Raw genomic sequence first — 24,519 nt, forward strand, 5'->3', positions numbered from 1 at the left:
AGATGTGTTTGAATGGAGTGCCAAAAATGATGGTGTGTATATATATATATATATATATATATTAGGAATATGATCATGCCACATTATTAAAAGCAAAAGTCTTTTCCTTATGGTCAAGCATTAACTTCTATTTTTTAGCATTTAAGGATTACTTTGATGGATATGGATAGGAAGGAATCCATATTTAAAGCTCATGAAAATAGATAATAAGACCCTCACCAAGATGAAATATATGTTAAACAAGGATGATGTTTGGGTTTCTAAGAACCAAGTAAGAGTACATACTAGAAAAAAAAAAGCATGGTGATGCGAAAGAAGAGCAAGAGGCTAGTAGTGATGATGAAATTGAAGTTATGTCTAGTACATGGAATTCAGGGATGAAGAATCGCCTAATACATTACAAAAGATAGGGGGAGACATATTTTTATATCTAAGTTACATATTTATTGTTATCATAAACAAATAAGAGATTGTTGACCATTAGATTCTTTTATAAAAGAAAATAGTTATTCTTATAGGTTGTGATATAACGTATATTTGAAACAAATATTTAGGTGTTTGTTTAATGATAAGTATATTGATTGCACAAAGATTCCATATGAAGAGATTACTTGTGTATATGAAAAGACTCTTTTGACAATTTTGAAAGTGATTTTTAGTGATGCAAACCCTGGCAGAATTGAATGGAATTCGCAAACCCAAAATCTATCTAATCCAAGTTTTTGCTGAAAATAGGATGAGTTTATCACAATGAAAGACTTGCTCCAAGGCAGCAAGACTATAAACCAACTCAATCACAACACCTACACCTGGAGACGAGCAAAAGGAGTATAAATTCACAACAAAGATTTGTCAATTCTTTGAAGAGTTAAAAGTTCAATCAAGAACCAAAATTGACAACTAAAGGTCTGCAAAAACCAGAATATTATTAGCCAAAAAACAAAGTGTGCTGAAAATTATTCTCAAGAGTATTTATACCCCAAGCCAAAAACCCTAGTTTCCCTAATGGGTCACATATAAACACAATTTAAATAATAATCAACCCAAGTTAAAACTAGCCCAAACTAATTAAAATAAATAAAATAAACAAGTCTGAAAATCAAACAAGTGTTTCCTCATAAAATAAAGAAACTTTAATTGCTCAACTAATTTAATAAGAAAAGTTCGGTTATTCTCGCATTCTGTCTGGTAGCAGCAAATCCCAAATTCACATGGATGGTTCTCTCTTATCTTAAAGAATTTAAAGGCGTGTCATGAACAGTTGGAAAGGTATGGAAGTCTAGTTTCCGTCCCAACTAGAATCACCTAAACATTCGACCTGTAGCTCCATTTATGATAAAACAAAAGGTAGTGAAAGGTCAAACTGACCGAATCTAGTCTTTTTCTCCCAATCCTTGTGTAATGGTCTTGGTTCCACCAACAAGCCCTTCTTGAACATGAATCAGATTAATCACGGCTTGCTCCTCATTATTTAATATCCTCTTGAAATCCACCTTGACCCATATATCTTGAAGAAGTCCATTGAAAACCTCTTTGAAGCTCTTAACTCTAAGCCTTGTAAGTGGACCAACCGGAACCTCTAATGGATCCTTTGGTGCTTGGATCACATCACTTAGACTTGAGATAACTAAATTATTTTATATAGAAAATACTATATTTCAATCTTCACTACACGTTTCTTTAATCAAATGTAAAAAATGATCAGGCATTGGATATAATAGAAACTTTATGAAGGTATTTGAGTGATCAAGAAAGGATTCATCACCATAAAAACTATAAAATATTACATGTGTTGTCAAATAGTATTGATTATGAAATCCTTATGTAAGGTAGAATGATATTTGGAAAGAATTTCAAATCTTATTCAAATAATCAATGACTATCGTGATGAAAATTGATATGATTTATCAGTACAAATGCACTTTATGATCAAATGTCTATATCAAAACAATACAAATGAAAGAATATTAGTTATATTGATAAACAAGATGTTGAAAGGTCAACTCAAACCACAAATAACCTTTTTTAATATGTTAAAGATCATGACAGATTGCACCTTCAAATATATTTTAATCAATTATTAGATTGATGATAAATTAAGTTATTTAATATATATAATCATATTTTAATTAGGATTATAATTTATAATTGGGTTAACATATTAGGAACAACTAGAAATTAAAATCAAGTTTGACTTGACTATGAATAAGTTTCTAAAAATTAAGGGACTAGAATGTAATTTATATAAGGGATTGCAATTGCGGGCTTGAAAAAATCAAGTATGGACTTAATTGTAAAAAAATTAAAAGTTGTATTGAAATAAAACATGTGATATTTTGACATAGTTACAGTTAGGTTTTTCCTATAAATACAATGATGTTACTCATAACTCTGATAATGATATTTATTAAAGAGTTAATAGAGAGTTAGAAAAGAGCTAGCACTCAAGGTTTATCAAACCTTCAATCCTGAAATGGTTTATGAGATTTCTAATTTGGTAATTCATGTGGATTATGGTAAGATCAAATAATTGAACAACTAGTGATTTGTGACAACCGAGCCACAAAGAGCTTATCAAATCCTAAAAAGAAGAATTATTCTTCAAGTAATCTTCACTCAAAACCTAAATGACCCTAAAACATTATAGTCTAGATGTATTTATATTAGCATCACAAAGACTTGTGAGTTAAAGAGGCAATTTCTATGAATAATGCAATTTCATGACATATAAATTAAGGTTGTATGCGTATCATAAAAACATTAATAAACAAATAAAAGAAGAATATGTACAAGAACTTACTTGATAGTAAAGAGATAAACGAAGGAGAAATTCACAATGATCAGTTAAACACCTGCATAGATGACATAAATATAATTAATCTAATGAGTTGAGTTATGCATGAAACTATATCTATGGTCTCTCAAAAAAGAAGTTTTTTTATAGAATAAAAAGAAAAGTCTTCAAAATAAGTAAATAATTAATTGAAGTAAGGAACCTCTCTCCCACTTGCAACGACCAAACTCGAGCTAGCATCTAATTGTAACTTGCCTTTGATCAAGTTTCTTTTTTTTTTCTTATATTATCATAGAAGGTTAAAGGCTTCATGAATGGATGAGCAAAAACAAATATCATCATATATAAAACATATTTATAACAAAAAGAAATCAACCTTTCAAATCAAACATGAAATTTATAATAATAATAATAATAATAAATTGTTGCAACTTGAGTAGAGTAACTCCAACCTAGAAGTGTATTTGGTAAACTAGATAAAAGTACACTAAACAAGACATAATAAATAGTTATTCTATATGGATTTGACTTGAGTTTTTTTTGTCCTTTTTGAATTGAATATTTTTTTATTTCATCATTCAATATTGGATTTATTGGGAATTTGACTTCATAATTTTTTTTTTTATGGATTTATCTCGGTCTTAAGACTTAGGTTTGATAGGTTGACCCGAGATTTTTTTTTAATTGAATTTTTTCATTTTATTACTTCAATATTGGGTTGAATGGGAATTGAGCTTTATAATTTTTTTTATTTGCTTTCTTAGGGTTTATTATGGTCTCATGATTTTGGTCGCAGGTTAGCCCAGTTGCCTTATGGTTTTTTTATCCCTTTTCAATTGAATGTTTGTTTTTCAATTTTATCCTTAAATATTGGGTTGACTAAAAATTAGGCTTTATAATTTATTTCATTTTGCTTTCTTTGAGGTTATCTCGGCCTCATTGTCATAACTCATTTTTTGGGTTATTCCCCAAATTCACATTTTCTCTTCCAAAACAAAAATAAAAAAATATATATTCAAAAGAAATCCAAAAAAAATATTATTGCAGTGAGAAGAGGATGTCAGAGCGCCTAGAAAATGGCTGAAAATTGGTTAAGGAAGTTCATAAATACAAAGATTGAAATTTGACAGTATATTTGTTACTGACAAGAGCCCTGTTGACAAAAAAAATTCAATTTTAAAAAAATCCAAAATTAGATGTTTATGAACTCAATTAAATTTTATTGAAGGTTTAATTGAATCTATGGAGGGTTTGATTGCAATAAAAATTGATTTTTAAGTCAATTTGGACTTTAATTGGAAGAAATTAAATTCAAAATCAGATGTTTATGGACTCAATTAAATTTTATTGAAGGTTTAATTGAATTTATAGAGGGTTTGATTGCAATAAAAATTAATTTTTAAGTCAATTTGGGTTTTAAATGGAAGAAATTAAAGTTCAGGAGTCAAATTATAATTTTTAAGAGTTAATTTGGTCAAATCAGAGGCTTAATTGCATAAATATTGAAGTTTGATGGTCAATTAGAAACTTGATTGAAGAAATCTAAAATCAAGGACCAAACTAGAAAAGGCTAGTGAATAGAGGGAATGAAATTGTTTGAATCAAGGGCCAAATTAAAAGTTCATTGATTAATTGAGGGTCAAATTGCATAAATCAGAGACCAAGGACCGAAATAAAAAAGGCGGCCAACTTTAGGGCTGACATTCGATTTTTGGCAGGGACGCAATTGAATTGTTTCTTAAAATCAAAATTGCAATTGAGGACTTGATTGAACAAATCACAAACTGAGGACTGATTTGGAATTTGACATGTTTTTGACGTCTTTTTCTTTTAAATGAAACGCCACGTTTTGTACAAAACGACGTCGTTTCATGCGCTATTCATTAAAAAAAAAAGCGCAAAATAGTGTTGTTTTGAACGACACTATGCTTCTTCTTCCCCAAGACGCTCAGTAGGGGAAGAAGAAGTTTTGTTCCCCTACGTTTTCCCTCTCCCTCTCTCTCCCTACTGACCCTCATGGTGTTGTCGTTGATGGTGGCTCTGGGCGACTGCACAAAGGCCGCCTCAGCCACCCTACCCTATCCTCGTGACTGTACAGGGGTAGGGTAGCTCCCGCTCCCCCTGGCCCTATAAATACCCCGTTCAACAGGCGGTGAGAGGGAGGGAAAAAACAAGTGAGGTTATAGAGAGGGGAATGAACAAGACAGTTTTGAAGGAGGAAACAGAGGAGGGGAAGGGAGGTGAAAGAAGGGGAATAGAGAGGAAAACAACAGAGACGAACATAGAGGAGAGAATTGGTGGGAGATAGAAAAAAAGACTGGAGGCAAGAAGAACAAAATAAAACAAACATAGAGAGGAGAGTGAAAGAAGAACATAAGAAAAACCAAAGCAAAAACAAAACGAAACAGATAAAGGAAAACATAAAGAAGAAAAAACACCGAGAAACAGAAGAGGAAAAAGGAGGAACCACCGCCTGACGCCACAACATCGCCACTTTGAGCCACCATCAACGACAACACCACCACCGCCATGTCAGCCTCATCCTCCTCCTTCTTCTTCTGCGTCATTTGTCGCAGTCTCCACTGTTTTGTAAAGTGAACAATGGAGAGTTTTCTCACTTTTCACTGAGCCGGACCTAGTCCGGCAGGTCCGGCCCAAATAAAAATGGTTGGGCCGGGTCCGACCCTGTCCAAAAAAATATATAATTTTTTTTTTCAAAAATCCTTTCAAATTTTATGATTTTCGTGCGTATTTTTCTATCAACTTTGCTTAATATTGGTTTGAATTTTATACTGTAAAAATACGAATCCGGTATTAAAATACCTAATTTTCTCCGAAATATTGTGAAAACTTTAAGAAAATGTCTTCTTTACATGCATACGACCAAGTCTCTCAAAGATTAAAAAAAATTATATCGTATTTTCATACAATAAAAATTCAAAAAATATGTTTTAGCATGCATTATAGACTTTAATAACCATTTTATTAAAGTCATGAGAACTATGCTAATATTTTAAAAATACTAAAAAAACTTATTTTGTTTTCTTTTAATATCTAGGATTATGAATTTATAAGTAAGATGTATTTCCAATATTAAAAAAGTAGTTCTTTTATGTATAGACATTAGAACGGTCAGGTTTTACCCAATAAAATAAGAATCTCCTTATTGAGAATGACTTATCTTAAACTTTAGACAGACCAACAATTAGAAAACACAATAATATCTTAGCATTTATTAGACAATTAAACAATCCAGCTTACCTTAAGTAAGGCGTATTTAGAGTGTTAATATCTTCTCTTTACGCAACCAGTCCACGAGCCCGATCTCTGAGACAAATTAGGGTTTCTAGTGATCAAAATACTAGGTAGCGACTACTATTCTCTCTTTACACTAATAAAAAACAAAAAATTCGTGTCTCCCTCGTTTTCCAATATCATACGAGAGTGGACGCATATTTGTTGAGACACCGCAAACGTGAAAAGGGAAGGTCTAGTGTTGGCAAAAGGGAAGGTCTGTTATTACTATGAATTTCGCGGATTATTGGGCTTTCCAGTAAAAAAAGAAAACCATAAGTGATATAATAATAAAAACGAATGATGGTGTCAAGATCAAATTATGGTGGTGAAAGCTAGCCATGCACTATTAAATCCAAACATTATAGTTAATTAGAATGTTCATTATAATAAAAATCTAAACATTTTTATTTTTATTAAAATAGAAAAATAAGGTTAAAAATTTAAGGGGCCGGGTCCAACTTTTAACCCTACAACGAGATAGACTTCGATAAAAACTTGCATACAGAAATTGAGTGAGTCTAGTAGGATAAATGGAGATTAAATTGAAAAAATATTTCACTTTCTTTCTTCATGAACACATAATAATATAATATAAAGACAATAACAAATAACACAAGAATTAGTAGAAATACACACCTTGTTTGTAGTACGTAGAGACAGGAACGAATGGAAGAATCACGATCACTTAGACACCCACAACCTCTCTATCAATCGATTGCAACCACAAATATAATCCTTAATGTATGTAGTGTTACTATAATTATGATCTCTCAAGGCTTTTTTTTTCTTTTCTTTTTTTGGAAAATGATGATTAGGGGAAGAAAACGAAAGGACTGAAAATTAAGAAGACAACAATTAATTAAATGAAGAACACTCTCTGCCACTTCAAAGGATGAAACTCGAGCTATATGATTGTCCCTATATATATCCCACTCAAGGAATATGATTTGCCCATAAAGAAAAGAAAGGAAAAAAAAAGACATTCCTTGCTTTAAATTTGGTTTTACTTATGGAGTAAGCTAATGACATCAACATTTGCAGGCTATAGAGAGATTCTCATTTCAATTTTTTTTTTTTTTTTTGGGTGCATGCAGGCCAATGGCTTCATGGGTAAGCGAAAACACTACTGCTGCATGTACAAAACCAATTTAAGGCATGTAAGATGCCATAAAGCCTTCAATTTTCTATATTACCCTGTAGAGTTTTAGATACTTCTATCATAGGAAGATGATAACAATAAAAACATTTTTTGTTCTTATAATGAAAGTATTATAAGTTGGTTTGGGCTTGCGATTCAACCTGTTTTTTATGAAATTTGAATTTTTTTTCTTTAAATTAATTTTTTTGGATTTGAAATAATTTTGATTATTTTATTATTTTATGTAATGAATTGTTTGATAATTTAATTATGTTATTATAATCTTGTTTATGTGTTATTGTAGTAGTTATAATAATTTTTATTTATATTGTTCCTATAGGGTTTAAATAAGAATAGTAACACATTTTATATCCATTATAAATGTTTAGTCCAAATTTTCAATTATTTTTATAACATTTTATTTTTTCAACTTGGTATCGTTGTTTTTTAATTGATTGAAATAGAATTTAGAAAATTCATATCCTAGAACTAAAATAAAAAAGTTGTGTAACTTTTTTAAAAAATAAATAATATATTCATTTTCTTGATGCATATCAAATTTAAAATTTTAATTAGTGTTGATTTTTTAAAGAAATATACTAATATATCACTTGACACCCTAATCTTATTAAAAGAAGGACTTAATTGAAAATAATAAGGTTCAAATAATATAGATTCAACTCTTATGCTATCATGTACTATTAAAGAGTTCAAAAGACTTTGATGTGACAGGTGTGTTTGGGATTGTGGTAGCGGTTTGGGGTCTATCTTTAATTAGATAAGGACTAGTTAGGTTATCTACGCATTGTCGCGGGCTACTTTTGAAAACGCACGCTGCTTTTAATTGTGGGACAATTGAAAGAAAAAAAGCACTTTCTAAGCATGCAATCAAGAGTTGGTAGCATTAAAAGGTATATGATTTGGAAGCAACGGATAAGTAACATGTAAAAAACTTACTTAAATTGTCTTGAATTTCATATAAGAATCAAATTGTTAAATATAAAGGGACATCAATCTAATATAGATATTGTTTGAGCAACTCAAAATAAAAATTGGCACGATGAACAAAAAGAGTATGAAAACCTAAGTTTTGAGTGAAAAGTGAAGTCCCAACAACTGTTAGCAAGTAAAGAGCAACAAATGCTTGTCAACTCCTTGTTATTGCAAAGACCTAAATAACTTAGTTAAGTGTTTGCAAAAATATTTAATGTATCTATCTATTTGTTTGGATCTAATGTATAAAATGAGTATGATACATATTTTAAACACTCACCTTAGAAGGTAATTTTTTTTCCTAAAAGAAAACAACCTAGGAGCGCCTAAAGCCTTTAAACTTTTTTTGGACAAGCATTGGCCAAATAGTTTCCTCCACCAGATTCTTCACACACACACACACACACACATATAAAAACTCCTACATGTAAATAAAAAAACTTATACATGCATCTAATTAAACAGCCTAGCAAAAAATGAAGATCAAGATATCTAATATCGCAACATAGGTAATTTACCTTGTCATGTTTAATAAATTCCCTTGTCAAAATAAATTTGTAATAGAAAAACACATAAAATTTGTAATAAAAATCGACACACATATAAAATTTATTGAACAACAATTTAAAAAAAAAAACACAAGGTTACACATAACACATAAAATTTATTGAACAATAATTTAAAAAAAAAAACAATACAAAGCTGCACATATGAAAAATCTTATAAAAAAATCAATATTAAAAAAATTAATCTATATAAATTAAGAAAAAACCACAGATGAATCATACTTACTTAAACATAAACCAAAAATTTATTTGAAAAATATACACAAATAATGCATTATTTTAAAAAAAAACTTAAAAATTGGAAAAAAAATATATATATATATAAAAGAACCAGGTAAGGCACTTGTGGACCTGGTAAGCTAGGCATTTGGGTCTAATAAACATGCCTGACACACTTTAACTTAGGTTTAGCAAACATGTCAGACCCATATTACTTTAGACTTGGCTGCCCATTATGTCCACGCACTTTGGACATGGATGATGATAAAACCCAATGCCTTGGGTCTGGTTTCAAATTCAACAGGTGCTCCTCCTTCAGTAGAGACAATGTGTGATCCCACATGTCAACAATGGCAGTGTTGTGTGATTCCACGAGCTACCGGGATTACCTAGCAGCCTTGGAAGGTTTCCAACAATCCCTAGACAACCACAACAACCTTGGAATGTCAATTCCTAACTCCAAACCATTTATTTGATAAATTCTTAGTTTTAGGGACCAAATATTAATTATGTGTGTGGTTTTAGCACTGTTTGATGATGATTTGTGATTGATTGAGTTATTATGACAAAAATTATCAATTTACTTTTAATGCATATGGCCAAGTCTCTAAAAAATAAATTATATTTGCATATTTTAGTATATTAAAAAATCACAAAAATAGTCTTTTTTATTATTTTTTTACATGTATTTTTAGATTTATGAACCAGTTTATTAAAGTCATGAGAACTTGGCCTACATTTTAAAAATACCCAAAAACTTATTTTGTTATTTCTTATATTAAAACAAAAAAATACAAAAATATGTTTTGACTCTATAATGACTATACTTTAACCTAATAAGATAAGGACCTCCTTACCAATAAGGACTTTTCTTAAACCTTAGATAGACCAACAACTAGAAAACATAACAATACCTTAGTTTATATCAGACAAACAAATATTATAGATTACCTTAGGTAAGGTGTACTAGAGATGATACATCCTCCCTATACACAACCAATTCTCTTATCCAGACTATGAGATCAGTTAGGGTTTCTAGTGACCAAATACTAGGTGGCGACTCCATCCCTTTTTTACTGATAAGAAACAAGAATTCCCCAATTGATTGTTAAATATCCAATTAACTGTTTGTTAATATGTTGCCCCTGCATTCTTCAATCCGAAAGGTATAGCTCTGTAAAAATAAGTACTGGATTCAATTATAAAAGTTAGTTTCTCCTCATCTTCGAGATGTATAGGGATTTAATGGTGTCCTGAGTTGGAATCCAAAAGGCTCAAGAATTCAAAAGTCATCATAGCGTCTACCGGACGATCAATTCTTAAGATTGGATAATTGTCTTTTGGGTAGGCTTTGTTTAAGTTAGTGAATTTCACACACATCTGCCACTTGTCGTTACTTTTCTTGACCATAACAACATTTGCAAACCAGTTCAAGTACAACACCTCTCTAATAAAGTCAACGGCCAGAAGTTTATTTACTTTTTGAGTTATAGCCTTCTGTCTTTATCCCCTAAAATTTCTTTTTTTTTCCTGGCAAACTAGATGTGTAATTGGATCTACCCTCAACTGGTGGGTAGCTATTTTTGGACTGATGTTTGGCATCTTTGATGCATCTGTTATGAAATTCAACTTTTAAATCTGCAAGAGCTCCATTAATGATTGCTATTGTGATAGTGTTAAGGCGGATCCCATTTTAGTGATTGCTTATTCATCTCCCCCCCCCCCCCTCAAAACAAACATCCTTCAATTTCTCATTAGCCTTAGTTTTGAGTTATATTTTTTCCTACAAGGATCCTTTTTAGTCTGATATCAGCACTTTATTGCCCTTCAAGCAAGTAGTGGCACATTGTCTTGAGGTTGTCTGATCTCCCTGTAATGTGGCTACTCCCTTCTGAGTTAGGAACTTCAAAGCCAAGTACCGGGTACTAATGACAATGTTGATTTAATATAGAAAGGGCCTTCCTAAAATGACATTATAAGCCAATGTCATATCAATCACTATGAAGTTTTGCTGGAGTGAAACATATTTTGGAATGATGCCCATTACAACAGGTAATTCTAAGGCACCTTTTACAGGTATGCCCTAACCCTCAATACCATGAAGGGAGTTTTTATCGGCGTCAGTTTTGAAAAGGGGATTCCTATTTGGACCATAATTTTTACGGAAATGATGTTAACTGCACTGTCATCATCTACTAGTAATTGATATACTATGTGATTAGAGATAATAGTGAAAATGATGAGAACATCCTCATATGGAAAAGTCACTCCTTTTCCATCTTCAGGAGTGAAGACTATTAACTCGTGCCATTGAACCAGCGATCTAACAATTTTGAGGACTTGTTTTCCCATACTTCCTCTTTCCATTGTTAGAATCCCCCCTAGCAGAGGTTCCCTCTAAGATTACATTGATTTCAAGTAAAGCTATAGCGGGTTGACCTGGGTCTTCTCTATTATACTCAGGACAAAAATCCTTCTTTAGAAACTAATGAAGGTAGACCTTAGCTATCAGTCTTTCAATTTCTTTCTTCAGTAGTCATATGTGTCATGTCTCTTGTATTTATGAAAAAAAGTGGTACTTTTTAGATATGCATGTACTGGGATAAGACTTCATAGGTGAATGATATCTGAAAAACTTTTTTCCTTGGATGGTTGTAAGGACTTCAATGAGGGAGAAGTTGAATAGAGAAGCACGTGCTTCATAATAACCCAGACATTCCCTAAATAGTTTCTTCTGATTCTTCTTGAGATTGTTGTATCTTCTAGGAGAACGGTCTCGTTTGGGAGAGCGACCTCGTTTGGGGGACCTTTCTGGCTGTTTTCCCCTAGTAAAACAAGAAGGGCCATAATGCAGTATACTTTCCTCCTCAACCCGAATATGGCTCTTTGTGGTTTGCTTCACCTTTAGTAATCTTCTATATGGTAGAGCTTATAACTCCCTCCACAAGGTTTTTACCCTCATTCCACTGATAAGGGCTTCTGAAGCTACCATTTGATTAAGTCTTCAACTTTAAGCATTTTCTCGTTGAATCTTTTGAGGTATGTCCTTGTAGACTCGTCCTTCGCTTAGTTGATTCCAAAGAGTTTAGTGGAACTCTTTTTAGCTAGAATACTTGTATTGAAATGTGTTACCAGTTTGGCATAGAGGTCACTGAAGCTAGAGACTGAACCTGGTTCCAGGTTGTTGTACCAAGCTCTTACTGAACCTCTGAAGGTCGTAAGGAGGATCTTGCACATAGCGTGGTTGTCTTGAATGACTAGCTCCAGACTATTGTGCACATTTTGTACATGTTCCCTGGGATTTGTAAGCCTATTATAATTATCCAGGGTCATTTTAGTGGCGATGTAATCTTTAGGTGTGCAGGTGTTCAGCACACGTCTGGATAGCGAAGAATCTCCAATCTAATAAGGAGTGTAGACATCCTTATGGATGAATTCTTCTTTTAGTCATTTGCCACTTTTACACCTATCGAGCTTAGAGGAACTTGATGTCTCTGGTGTAGAATGACATGATAGACAGACAGCCTCTTTCATGCGCTACCCAGATGCACACCTAGAAAAACCACTTCACGCCCGAACATCATGAGGGCGTGTATGCTCCTTGGAATGGCTCGATGACCCCTAAGATTAAAGACCCTCTATTGAATCATTTTTTCTGTATTTTTTTGGATAGTTGACACGACCAAAAGATTTAATGTCTTCTCCCAAGTGTAAGAGTGTCGAAGTAATAAATAACCCGGCAAGACCGGGGTCGAACCATAGGGAGGTTAACTATATAAATTATAAATAATAATAACAACAACAACAACAACAACAAGAAGTTGAAGAGAGTTTTGAGATGTAAGATTAATGTGAGGATTAAACAATAATAAAAACAAATGTCAAGGTTAGAGGATCCACTAATGGTATTTCAAACAAGTATAGTAGAAACTCTTTTTATTACCCAACTAGAAACCACACACAAAGAAGGTTCCAATCGGATTATAAATTGTTAACATGATTACATTAGTTATCTTATTCAAATAATGCTAATACTTGTAAATGTTGTCAGGTATTCATGATTATAACTTATGTTAACAACAAATCAAGTTTCTTTCATCGCACAGGTGTCGGTTATACCATACGGTTGGGCTATGAAAGTACCAAGTATTTGTTGTATCAAGGGTTATACAACATAAATCTAGATTAACCATTTAACAAACAAAGTATTAAAAATGAACAAGATAACAAATACAAAACATGTTAGTATCAAACATTAAAGTCCATGCTGAGTTTATACTATACTTATTCTTATACCATTAGTGTAACCTTTTCACCTTGACATAATAAACTTAACTAAACATAATGAAAGAGAGAAACATAAATAAACAAGATAAGAACATAAATAAGATATAAGTTAACTAAGTAAAGGAAAGAAAATGAAAGGCATAAACAAGATATTAATAAAAGCAAAACTTAAGCATTACAAAAATATAAAGAAAGAGAGCAAGAACATGATCTTAATCTGAAAATCAAGATGCCTAAATGCATGGCAAATGCCTTCTTTTATAGGTCAAAAATTGGAACTATTGATTTGATGACTAATTGTTAAGTGGGTGGCCACATCTTGACTTGGTGACAATCCTTATCTTCTTGTCTAAACAAAACATCATTGCTTATGTCAAACTTTGAACAGACTTTCTCATGAAAGTTCTAAAAAATTATCTCAGCTTTCCAACAAAAAACAATTCGGTGCATTTGGACTTCTAGAACTCGAGATATGGGCTGAACAGTGTCTGGGTTGCAGGATAGATTCCAACTTCTCCGTTGTTGCTAAGATTTGGACTTCCAAACAGCATAATTGAGTCTTGCATTCCTTATGAATGTTTTAGGCCTATGTCTTAGCTTTCTAACCATATAAACCAAATTGAAATCCAAGATCTATAGCTCCAAATATTACCCAATGACTGAATAGTGTTCCAGTTTGGACTGAATTAGCATCTCTTTTCTAAGCTTAACCCTCTCTTTGTCTTCTCAATTTCAGTAGTTAAACTCATCAATCAATCCTTTGATTTATGTGATAGGCCTGCATTTAAGATGAACATTTACTATAAATTAAAGGTATCTTATAGTATCAGACTTGTTATTATAAAACATGCTTTAGTTAAGGAGTTATTGATACTTCAAGTGCAAAATGATGATATAAAAACCTTGATAAAAATGCATTTTTAAGTACTAATCAATAGTGTAATCGTCTACGAACACTAGGTGGGGCCCGCTATCGTGGAGGTGAGTGGAGAGATGCAACAACTTAACTAAGGAGCTGAGATTCATGGAGGTGAATTTTCTCTAGCTTGTTGATTTTTCAACACTGCCTAGGTGAGGAACTGTATTTTTTTCATAAGTTGTTGAAAGATTGGTTGTGCGAGGGCTAAAGTATCTGTTGTGGCAGAGAAATCAGTAACTAGTCATATTTTAAGAGTGTCTTGATTATCTCCATGACTACCCATTCATAGCTAATTTGGGACATAATGTACAATCTCTTACTTGAGTTTTCAGGAATTTATTATCTACGACTAGTAAGGGTAATCATACTGTGTTCCCCATTTTTCTTTGATGCTTTGGGCAAAACTACTATAAAGCATTTATGATAAGGATTGGTACTTTCAGATTCAGTTCCTGAAGAGTGGGTTAGATTGAGTTCATGCAAGTGCTTCTATGCTTAAATTAGAAAGGTGCTGTTACCGATGAAAGCAAAAGCTTGGTTTTTAGCTTTTGCATGTGCTGTCTTTCATGTGTATCATTATTTGCATATCTACTGACTCTCTTTCTTTTGTAGCAGGATCGGACCAAGAGAGGTACAGGCAACTATGGCGTCAGTAATCTCCATTGTTCAATGGCTTCAACACTTGTTTGCTTCATTGAGCTACAACGAATTAGTGAGTTGTTAACTATTCCTGCATACATCAGTGCTTGATTAGCTACCGGCATACGTACGGATCTTATCTTCTCAATGACTAAGCAAGAGCGACTAAAGGCCAGCGTAGATAGGATAAGTGATCTACCTGACGATTCTTTCCCATATGTTATCATTCCTTCCAACAAAAGATGCAGTATATTCCAGGTGGAAAGTTCTTTTCGTTCCAGTTCCTAGCCTTGATTTTGATGATTCAATGTTCTTGCATCCATCCAAAAATGGGTTAAAGAAATAGAGCAGAGTTTCATGAATTTCGTGGATCAGATGATGTTTCAATGTAATAAATCACGCATGGATAAATACCGCCTGAAATGAAATCAAGCTATCGATTCTTCAAGGATTAATTCATGGATATGTTCTGCACTAGGCCATTACATTCAAGAGCTGGATTTATGGATCAACATAAAAACTTCAGTGCCACGCCTCCTGTATATTCTGCTTGGAAAACACTGGTGGTTTTAAAATTGGGTTCTAATATTGTTCTGGATGTACCCGCTGATGTTTTCTTCCCATGTCTCAAGTTTCTCCTTCTCAATTCTTTTCTGACAGCAATTCTGTAGCAGAAAGTTACTCACTTGTCAATCTGCATTCTCTTGCCAAACCTCATATTGGCAGTGGACATAGCTCAGGGAAAATTGCGAGGATTATCCTGTTGTTATATCTCCATGTATGATAATGAAAATCCAGTGGCTCAAAAATTTCTAGAGGAATCAGATGAGTTCAATCGCTTTACATATATGTTGGTTTTCTGAAGGTCAGCTCTCTTAACTCTTTTCTTCTTATACTTTTGCTGTTCTTCCAATTTTTGGGTTAGGAACGTACAATTTGCTTATTCACCTAGTAATCATGCAATGCTTCCAACAAGTATAGAAACTTTATATATGCTTTTAAATCATAAAGGATTCTAGGAAGAGTGCAACCGATATTTCAATCATTTCTTCTTTGAAGGCTCTCTTAAAATCCTGCTATCCACAGCCTAAGTTCAATAGCTTGACCTGCTTGAAACTTGAATTTTGCTAACATTTTGGGTGTGAAGATCAAGAAAAGTTTATTGAAAGTTCTCCTAACCTGGAAACCCTTTATATTTGAGGTAAGACTTTGCACGTCGCTAATGAATTTCTCTGCGGATTCCATGGTTGGCTGATATGATCTTTTTATTTTATTATTGGCTAGCCAATCTTGGACTATGGTTTGCCATCTGACACGGATGAGTTTGATCCACTTGATGCGGTACCTTCATGTTATCTGAATAATCTTTAGTATATCATAATTAGATTCATCATTTCAAGGAGTTCTGAAGAGGATGATTATGAATATTGCTGAAGCGATACAGGCGGAAGCTGAAGACAGGAAAACAAAGAAAGAATATGGAAATATTTAATGAGTAAAATTAAAGAGCTGCTGATATAAACTTTTAAGTCGTAGGTTTTATTTTATCTAGAATAACTAATAAAAAATTTCTTTTTAAAAGGTTTATAAAATCTTAAACATGCTAGAAATTTTACCTTAATTAAAAAACAAAAATAAAAATATAAAATTACAAAAGAAGGAAGTATAAAATTCAAAAATAACATAAAAACAAAATATAACAAGGAAAATCATAAAAATTGCAAAACAAGTATCGGGGTGAGATTTTCAAAATCTAAATCCAACGGTCAGATCAAAAGATATAGTCATTTTGAGTCATTACTCTAATCTGGCACGACCAAATCTCTTTTTAAACCTGTATTTATCTCACTAGTCCATAAATATATCTGCTAAACTATTTATATAACCTATTTTAAAAAAAATTTCATTTAATTATAACAGATAACCGCTCACAATCACCCTTTATTATAAACCCAACTATATTATAGAGTCAATAACGGAGAGCGAAGAAGAAGAAGCCTCAGATAAGTGGCAGGCCAAAATCCTCTGATATGCCACTCTGCTTCTGCTATTGAAAGTGTCATTGTTCCTTGTATAGCATTAACTTTTTTTTAACTCATTTCTTACTACTGCCATTAGCCCTGTAAATTGCATCAGTACTCCCATTTCTTCGACGTGAAGGAGAAGAGACTACAGGTCGATTTTGATGAAGAGGATTTTATAGAAGCTGCCGTCCTCAATTTTTCTGTGCGCTCACCTGCATCTGGTGTGATACACTACCATAATTCTTAGATTTTCTCACAAAATTTTTTGTTTGTATTTTAACATATGTAGAAAATAATTATAATTTAAATCGATACTTAATAATACTTAAAAACTGAGTTACTTAAAAAAAAATCAACTCAAATAAATTTACGACAAATAAATAACCCAAAAAAATAAACAACAACAATAAAAAAAATAAATTAACTCAAAAACATTTCCACCTAACCTAGAAAACCTATTCCAAAACTCATCATCCAACAACAAATAAATTAATTTAATTGAAATTGAATAACAAAATTGAAAAAAAAATCTAACTAAAATCCAATAAAATTGATCTCATATGAAAAAAATCCTAGAAAATTTTAAAAATAAAATAAAATAACAAATATAATGCAAAAAAAACACAAAAAAAAGAGAAGAAAAAAAAATCCTACCTTAATTTAATAGATATTATTTTTTAAAGTATTTTTTACTTAGAATATATTAAAATATTGTTTTTATGTTTTTTTATTTTTTATATCAAAACATTAAAAAAATCCATAAACATCTAAAAAATTAATTAAAAAATTAAAAAAACTTGTTCAACTGCACAAGCCAACATCTCATAAAATTCAATTCCAACCCAAATCTACTTTAGCTTCAACGTTACCAAAAAGTCCTTGGTAGCCACCATCTTGCAATACGGGAGAAAGCAGTAGATGAACTTCTTTTCACAATGGTGAGTCACTTAGCATATTAATTTTAGTGTGAGTTCACATTTTCTATGCATAATACTGATTGTATAATCATATGGTATAATTTTTTTTATCACCATTCCCTTTTTTATCCAAATCAAAATTTAAGAAATTCGAGAGAAATCAACTCTTAATTCAACAAGTATTGTGTAGAGACTTAGGTCTATTCTCTCAATCTAGTAAAAAACAAATTATGTAAATCCTTTGACCATCCTGAGAACATGGAACACTCAAGAGAATCGAAAATCTAGGAGAAGTCATCTCTTCTTTTGCTTTGTCAAAGTTTTTGAGCCCATGTCAAACTCTTCTTGTTCATGCTTCACGCAAGCACAAAATGGTCAACACGTGTACATTGTGCAATGCTCGATTGGTTAGAACCTTGGAACCCATTCTGCTAACAACAAATCTTTGCACACAGTAACATCTGCCGCCCCCATTGACACCAAACTCTTTTTTTTTTTTCCATCTACCTTTTCCAAGAGGAAAGTTGTTGAAAAGAAAGAAAATTCATTAAAACGTATAAAAGAGATCACATGAATTGTTGCCGAACGTCAGTCTTGAATTTCTATTTGGACTGAGACTTCAGAGAAAGTAAATTAAAAGCCACCTTCTTCTCTTGTCCTCTCTTTGTACCCACCCACCACCAATAAAAAAAGAGAGACTCTTTTTTTATTTCACACTATTTTAAAAAATATATTTCTGTTTCTCCGTAGATTATAAATCAGTGATTTTATTTTTTTATTCAAAAACAATTATATAACCCTTCAAGATCTTTATGTTTCACAGCTTTTTACCCTTTGGTTGATATTTTAAGAGTCTTAGATAAAGACATTGGTTTGTTAGAGTTTGTGTTGTTTTTGAAACTTTCTCTTGATCTTTGATCTTCACGGATTGGTATTTAGATTTTGAGTTCGTTTTTTGAGATTTCGAGATAAACCCATTAGACCCTTTTGGATTTTGAGTCAAACGATCAAATTTTTACATCATGATTTGCAGTGTCAAGCAATCTGTTATAACGCCAACAATCAACGGATCTGACACTATTTTTCGCCGAAAAAACCCGTCGGCTATACAAAGATCTTTGATTTTGCCTTCACTTAATGGCAATAAGAGTTCAAAACCAGTTCTTTCAATGTCCAAGCCTTTGCATGTGTCAAAGGTTGAGTCTTTTGCTTTGTCAAAGCCTCAAAAGAGGAGCTTGATCACATGCAATGCCTATGAGGCTGATCGATCAGAGCCAATTGAGGCACCTGAGGTGAAATCAGAGGCTGCAAAAAAGGTTAAGATTGGGATTTACTTTGCTGTTTGGTGGGCTTTGAATGTTGTGTTTAATATTTACAACAAGAAGGTTTTGAATGCTTTTCCATATCCATGGTTGACTTCTACACTCTCTCTCGCTTGTGGATCTCTGATGATGTTTATCTCATGGGCTACCCGGATTGCTGAGACACCAAAGACTGATTTTGAGTTTTGGAAGACTTTATTCCCTGTAAGTTTTTATTTCTGGGTTTTGTTTGGTTTGATAGAAAGGTGAGAGAATTGATGGGAAAGTGAGGTTTTTGTTTGGTTTGTCAGAAAAAAAAAATGATGGAAAACATGGGAAAGTGATGTTTTTAGTTTGGTTTGGGTATTAAGAAAATTTCCCTTTGTATGATTGCTGAGGAAAGTTGAGAGATTAGTGAAGGGAAATTATGATGGCTTGTTATTCGTGCTTTTATGTTGTTTTTTTTTTTTAATTTATTTATTCTGATAAATGAAAATAGCCCTTGTTTGATTGCTGATAGAGCTGAGAAAGTAAAGTTTCAAATCGCCTGTTTTAATTTTACTGGTTTCAAATGGATACAAATTAAGAATGCACTTCAGGTCAGGATGGTATTTGAATTTGGTTCAATTTATGGTGGCTTTTGATGCTAGAATTCAAATTAGGGAAATTTCCAAGGTCTGGAATTCTTTTAGCAATTTATACTAGATTTTTGTTTTTCCAAATTTCTTGTCTTCAAAACAAAATTTGATGTTCGTTGGATTTGTAATCTGGTTATGATATGCTTTCATTTTTTTCTTTTTTTTTTGCAACTCTGTGTTTACTAATAATTATTTTCTCTTTAAGGTTGCTGTGGCACATACAATTGGGCATGTAGCAGCAACTGTGAGTATGTCGAAGGTTGCAGTTTCCTTTACCCATATCATTAAGAGTGGTGAGCCTGCTTTCAGCGTATTGGTATCAAGGTTCATATTGGGTGAGACTTTCCCTTCATCAGTTTACCTGTCCCTTGTTCCGATCATTGGTGGTTGTGCATTAGCTGCTGTTACTGAGCTCAACTTCAACATGATTGGTAAGAATATTATTTTTCATTTGTTGAAATTTGATTTGATTATCTTAAAATATTCTGCAACTTGTTTATAGTTTTGCTAAGATGTAGGGGAAAAAACCAGACAGCAGTTTCGATCTCAGAGCTTTCATTACATGGAATTTGAGATGGCAAAAAAGCCAACACTCAATCAGCTATATTCCATTTAAATAAAAGATTGGCCGAAATTTGTGCTGTTTAAAAACAAATTCAATGCACTCTTTACTTTTCCTTTCTTTCTTCATGATAATCAAACCAAAATTATGATCTGAGTTCCTATCATTCAAATTAATTCTGTCGCTTTGTTTCTGATTGTATTGGAGTTAAGCTGTCAGCCTGTGTTTTCTTTTTATGGTGATTGGTTTCTAGCAGGTCATGTGACATGGGTTTGGCATTTTCCTTGTATTTCAGTCATTACAGGAAATTATCAGGGCTTAGAACATGATTTCAATAATTTTGCTCTTAAGGATTGTTTTCAGAATTATGAATTTGATTGGCTGTCTGTTTCAGGTTTTATGGGGGCCATGATTTCCAACTTGGCTTTTGTTTTCCGCAACATATTTTCAAAGAAGGGCATGAAGGGGAAGTCTGTTAGTGGGATGAATTACTATGCTTGTCTCTCTATGTTGTCACTCTTGATTCTCACACCTTTTGCTATCGCTGTGGAGGGACCACAGATGTGGGCTGCAGGTTGGCAGACAGCCCTCTCTGAAATTGGACCGAATTTTGTATGGTAATTTCTGGCAACTACAAACTCAGTTTTCCTTGTATTGGTTGGCTGTGCTCACTTTTCATCCACATGGATTTGTTTTTACATGGTAGAAATTTTTAAAAATCATAATGTAAATTAAATTTGCAAGAATTTGTTTGATTGACCAATAATAAGATCACCTAGTATTCTTGTCTCTTGTTGTCAAGAAAGTTGAGTTCTTTTGGTATTTTTTATATGAAAAACTTAACGTTTATATTGCAAAACAATTTAGTCATCCTGGTAAAATTCCATGTGATGGCTCACAATTAGATTTCTATGCAGTCTTGCTTTTAATCAAATAGCTTTAATTTTACTTGTGCATGTCATGTCTGATGTACAACATATTGAATCGAGTTGGTACTAGATGTCAAGCACAATCTGAAGGCTTTAATCGCTAATTTGGTCCTGTTTGGTTTATGCTTGATGAGTGAAATGAATTCTGGTCATTTTGTTCCGATTAATCGGCCCTGCATTTTATTGACAAGAATATTTTTTTGAATTGACCACCTTTTTGTGAATATTTCACTGCAATGTACTGCAAGTTTCTTTTAATTTTCTTGTACAATAATCCAAAACATGTATTTCATCTTCTTTGGAATTCGACTTCAGATTTCTGCATGTGTTTGTGGGGTGATATTTATACCTTTTCCCGTTGCTTTTTGTTAAACGAATGCTTATGTGACTCATATTTTGCCTTGTAGGTGGATTGCAGCACAAAGTGTATTCTATCATCTTTACAATCAAGTGTCATACATGTCCCTAGATGAGATCTCTCCCTTGACCTTTAGCATTGGAAATACCATGAAGCGTATATCTGTCATAGTCTCATCCATTATCATTTTCCACACACCCGTCCAGCCTGTCAATGCTCTTGGAGCGGCCATCGCTGTCCTTGGAACCTTCTTGTATTCCCAGGTAATTTTCCCGCTTCTCTTGATGAATTTAGCATGACACTTCATAATTCACCTTTTTCACCCCTGAGATCTTCAAAAAGACATGCATGCCCTTGAGACAATTCTGTATGCAACGTACTGAAATTTTATCTGTATACATTTTTCCCCTATCAATTGTCTGAATGTTAATGATGCCAAATGAAAAGCTGAAAATGCTTTCGGTGGGAATAAGATGTATCGACTATCACGGGCTCATGAGAGAGTATTCATGTTGCATCCTAAGCGTAAAAAGCTGCATCCTCTATAAGTTTCAGAAATATCAGTCGCCTGCTTAAGAAATATACAATACACATACAATATAGCCGGACCACACTACCGAATTCATCTCAACTTACTCTTTGGCAGTTAATGCTTTTGAATACGAAAGAAAGTTGAATATCAGATGCAAGGGTAGTTGAACTCCTGATCCAAGACTTAGGGAACTGGCATGTGCTTCTCCTCTGATAATTACAGATATGGGAGATCGATCTTTTACCTACATCACGTGCACAATGTGATGATTAGCTTCAGTTCAAGGGAAATTTTACGACAACTTCAGTCAGCGTGCTATAGTGACTTTGAGAGTTATGTAAAATTGGTAATAAATGGATCGAGATTTTACGGGATTGTGTTTGACTGTTAGATGCGGTAGGAAATGTAATTCCTGCACATTTCTTTTCATCATCTAATCTTGCAGCATGGTAGTCACTGACAGTAGAGACGTCAACTGACTGCAGCAAGCAAGCACTTGAACAAGTTAATGATGGGGTTAGGTGTTAACTACCAATTTTGAAAGCTGATCGCCTAGGTGACGTAATATTTTTGGAGTTAGTTGACTTAAACATTGTCTGTTAGTTAGGTTGGACCATACAGAATGCCTACCTAACATTAAGAATTTTGTAAGGTAGGTTCCTATTATTTATTTCTCTTTGTGAAGACACAACGTTTTCAATCTGTTCCTAGGTACACCTACTGTTTTTGTCTTGGAACATTCTTGGTTTCTTCCTTCAGAGGAAGAGATCTCTGCTTAAGATTCTAAATCTTGTTAACCCACTGGTAAACATGATTTATCTATGTAATTTAATCATTTGTTTTGGTTTTTTGCAGGCTAAGCAGTGATTGCACCAGACTTGGCAATTTTAAACTCCTCATGTAATATATGATGAGAGAACAAGCATGTCGACAGCCGGAGACCTTCAGATTAGGGTGGTGGTGTGTCAATAACTATCCGCCGGTTGATAATAAAAGACAAATAATGGAAGTCATTATATATTTAGTAGTTTTAGTTCTGTATATTTTTCAAGAATAATTGGCAGTACATGGAAATTGGAATGAGTGAAGAATTTTGTTTATGAAATCTCAATCGTCATTGTTTAATTCAAGGAGACAGCCCTTCATGCCCTAGCTGATGCAAGGTTCTTGGTAACATATCCTTTGGTTTTCATTGTTGGATGAAGTCTAGGAGCAACTGTCTTGAACAAAACTTAAAGAGAGTAATGCTAGATATATTAATCGATCTTGTAGCTTATTAGCACTCTGGATCAAAATATTATCCATAGACTTGGTAATCAACTGTGCTAAGTGGTGTAAAACGATCATATCCAAATAAAGCTAAACAGCAAAACTAGAGTTGTTGGATAGCCTCTCGATTTCATCATCGATGAGATTCTTGTGAAAATTTCTTTATGTGCAAAAACTTCGCAATACTTGTTGTCGACAACATTGAGATATGGAGAGTTTATACCTGCCATCTGACTGTCCATCAGTCCATGTGCCCGAGTATAATATAGTACTGCTCAAGTCTCAAAGCTCGCGTCTCTTTCAAAGGGCATGAGTTCATATTGTCGGCTAAGAAGATTTATTAACATATCTTACTCGGATTGATGGAGGGGTGGACGGAGGGGTGGTTGCGGCTCCTTCACGCATTAAGGTGCAAATAGACTCTAGTGGCAACTGGAGGCACCGTCTCTCCATGGCACTGAAAGGTCGACGTATTTCTCAGCATTTCCATTGTCAATCTGCACGATAATATATACTCTCAGAGTGTTGTCTCATATGGGTTATGATTTTTTTTGTGAATATTGTACTTCACGTATAAATCTTTAAGAAAATCATAATATTTTATATGTAAATGACAGGATTAAATTGTCTGGATCAAGTTACCTCTCACAACTTTTTGCCTGGAAAAGAAGTATAGTTTCTGAATTGCTCACAGATACTCATCAACTTTTCCTATCAAGCTACCGCACAAATCATTCGTGTTGTTGCTCTTGCTGTCTTCATGTTTTTTTTTTTTTTTTTTTTGCAGTGCTCATTCACAAAAAGAAAATGAAATATAAATTGGTTGATTGGTTTTACATGAGCTGAATTGCAAATTATGCTTGCTCTAAAACCTATGAGCGGGACACCCCCAGCACTGTAAAGAGAAAAAAAATAATAGAATGGCCCATCATTTAAGCAAGAATAGGCCATGGTGTGTTGAGGATTTTGTAACCTTGATGGAAGAGCCTCCCTGCTCTGTGGGCTCTCCTCAAATATGAAAATCAGTTACATCACCATCTTGTCTATCACAAAGAAATGGGGTTTTGGGTATTGTTTATGTGCTTTCAAGAACAATCTTTCTGTCTAAATCTAAATTGCATCTTTATTTTATACAAA

General features: G+C 33.1%; 1 protein-coding gene and 1 long non-coding RNA gene across 2 annotated transcripts; one reads left to right on the top strand and one right to left on the bottom strand.

Moving 5' to 3' along the window:
- Positions 1-1,149: 1,149 nt before the first annotated feature.
- On the bottom strand, positions 1,150-6,979 carry LOC112326520 (uncharacterized). Its single transcript, XR_002980177.2, has 3 exons — positions 6,728-6,979; positions 2,801-2,852; positions 1,150-1,627 (listed from the first exon to the last, which is right to left on the bottom strand). It is a non-coding gene; the product is annotated as an uncharacterized LOC112326520 (long non-coding RNA).
- An 11,380-nt stretch (positions 6,980-18,359) lies between these two features.
- On the top strand, positions 18,360-23,218 carry LOC18095931 (glucose-6-phosphate/phosphate translocator 1, chloroplastic). Its single transcript, XM_006370596.3, has 5 exons — positions 18,360-19,319; positions 19,938-20,163; positions 20,689-20,911; positions 21,631-21,844; positions 22,969-23,218. Exons 1-5 carry the CDS (start codon positions 18,816-18,818, stop codon positions 22,978-22,980), a joined length of 1,179 nt encoding a protein of 392 aa, XP_006370658.2. The 5' UTR covers positions 18,360-18,815; the 3' UTR covers positions 22,981-23,218.
- The last annotated feature ends 1,301 nt before the right edge of the window (positions 23,219-24,519 follow it).

Source organism: Populus trichocarpa, chromosome 1 (genome assembly GCF_000002775.5).
Source record: "Populus trichocarpa isolate Nisqually-1 chromosome 1, P.trichocarpa_v4.1, whole genome shotgun sequence".
NCBI classification, from domain to species: Eukaryota; Viridiplantae; Streptophyta; class Magnoliopsida; order Malpighiales; family Salicaceae; genus Populus; species Populus trichocarpa.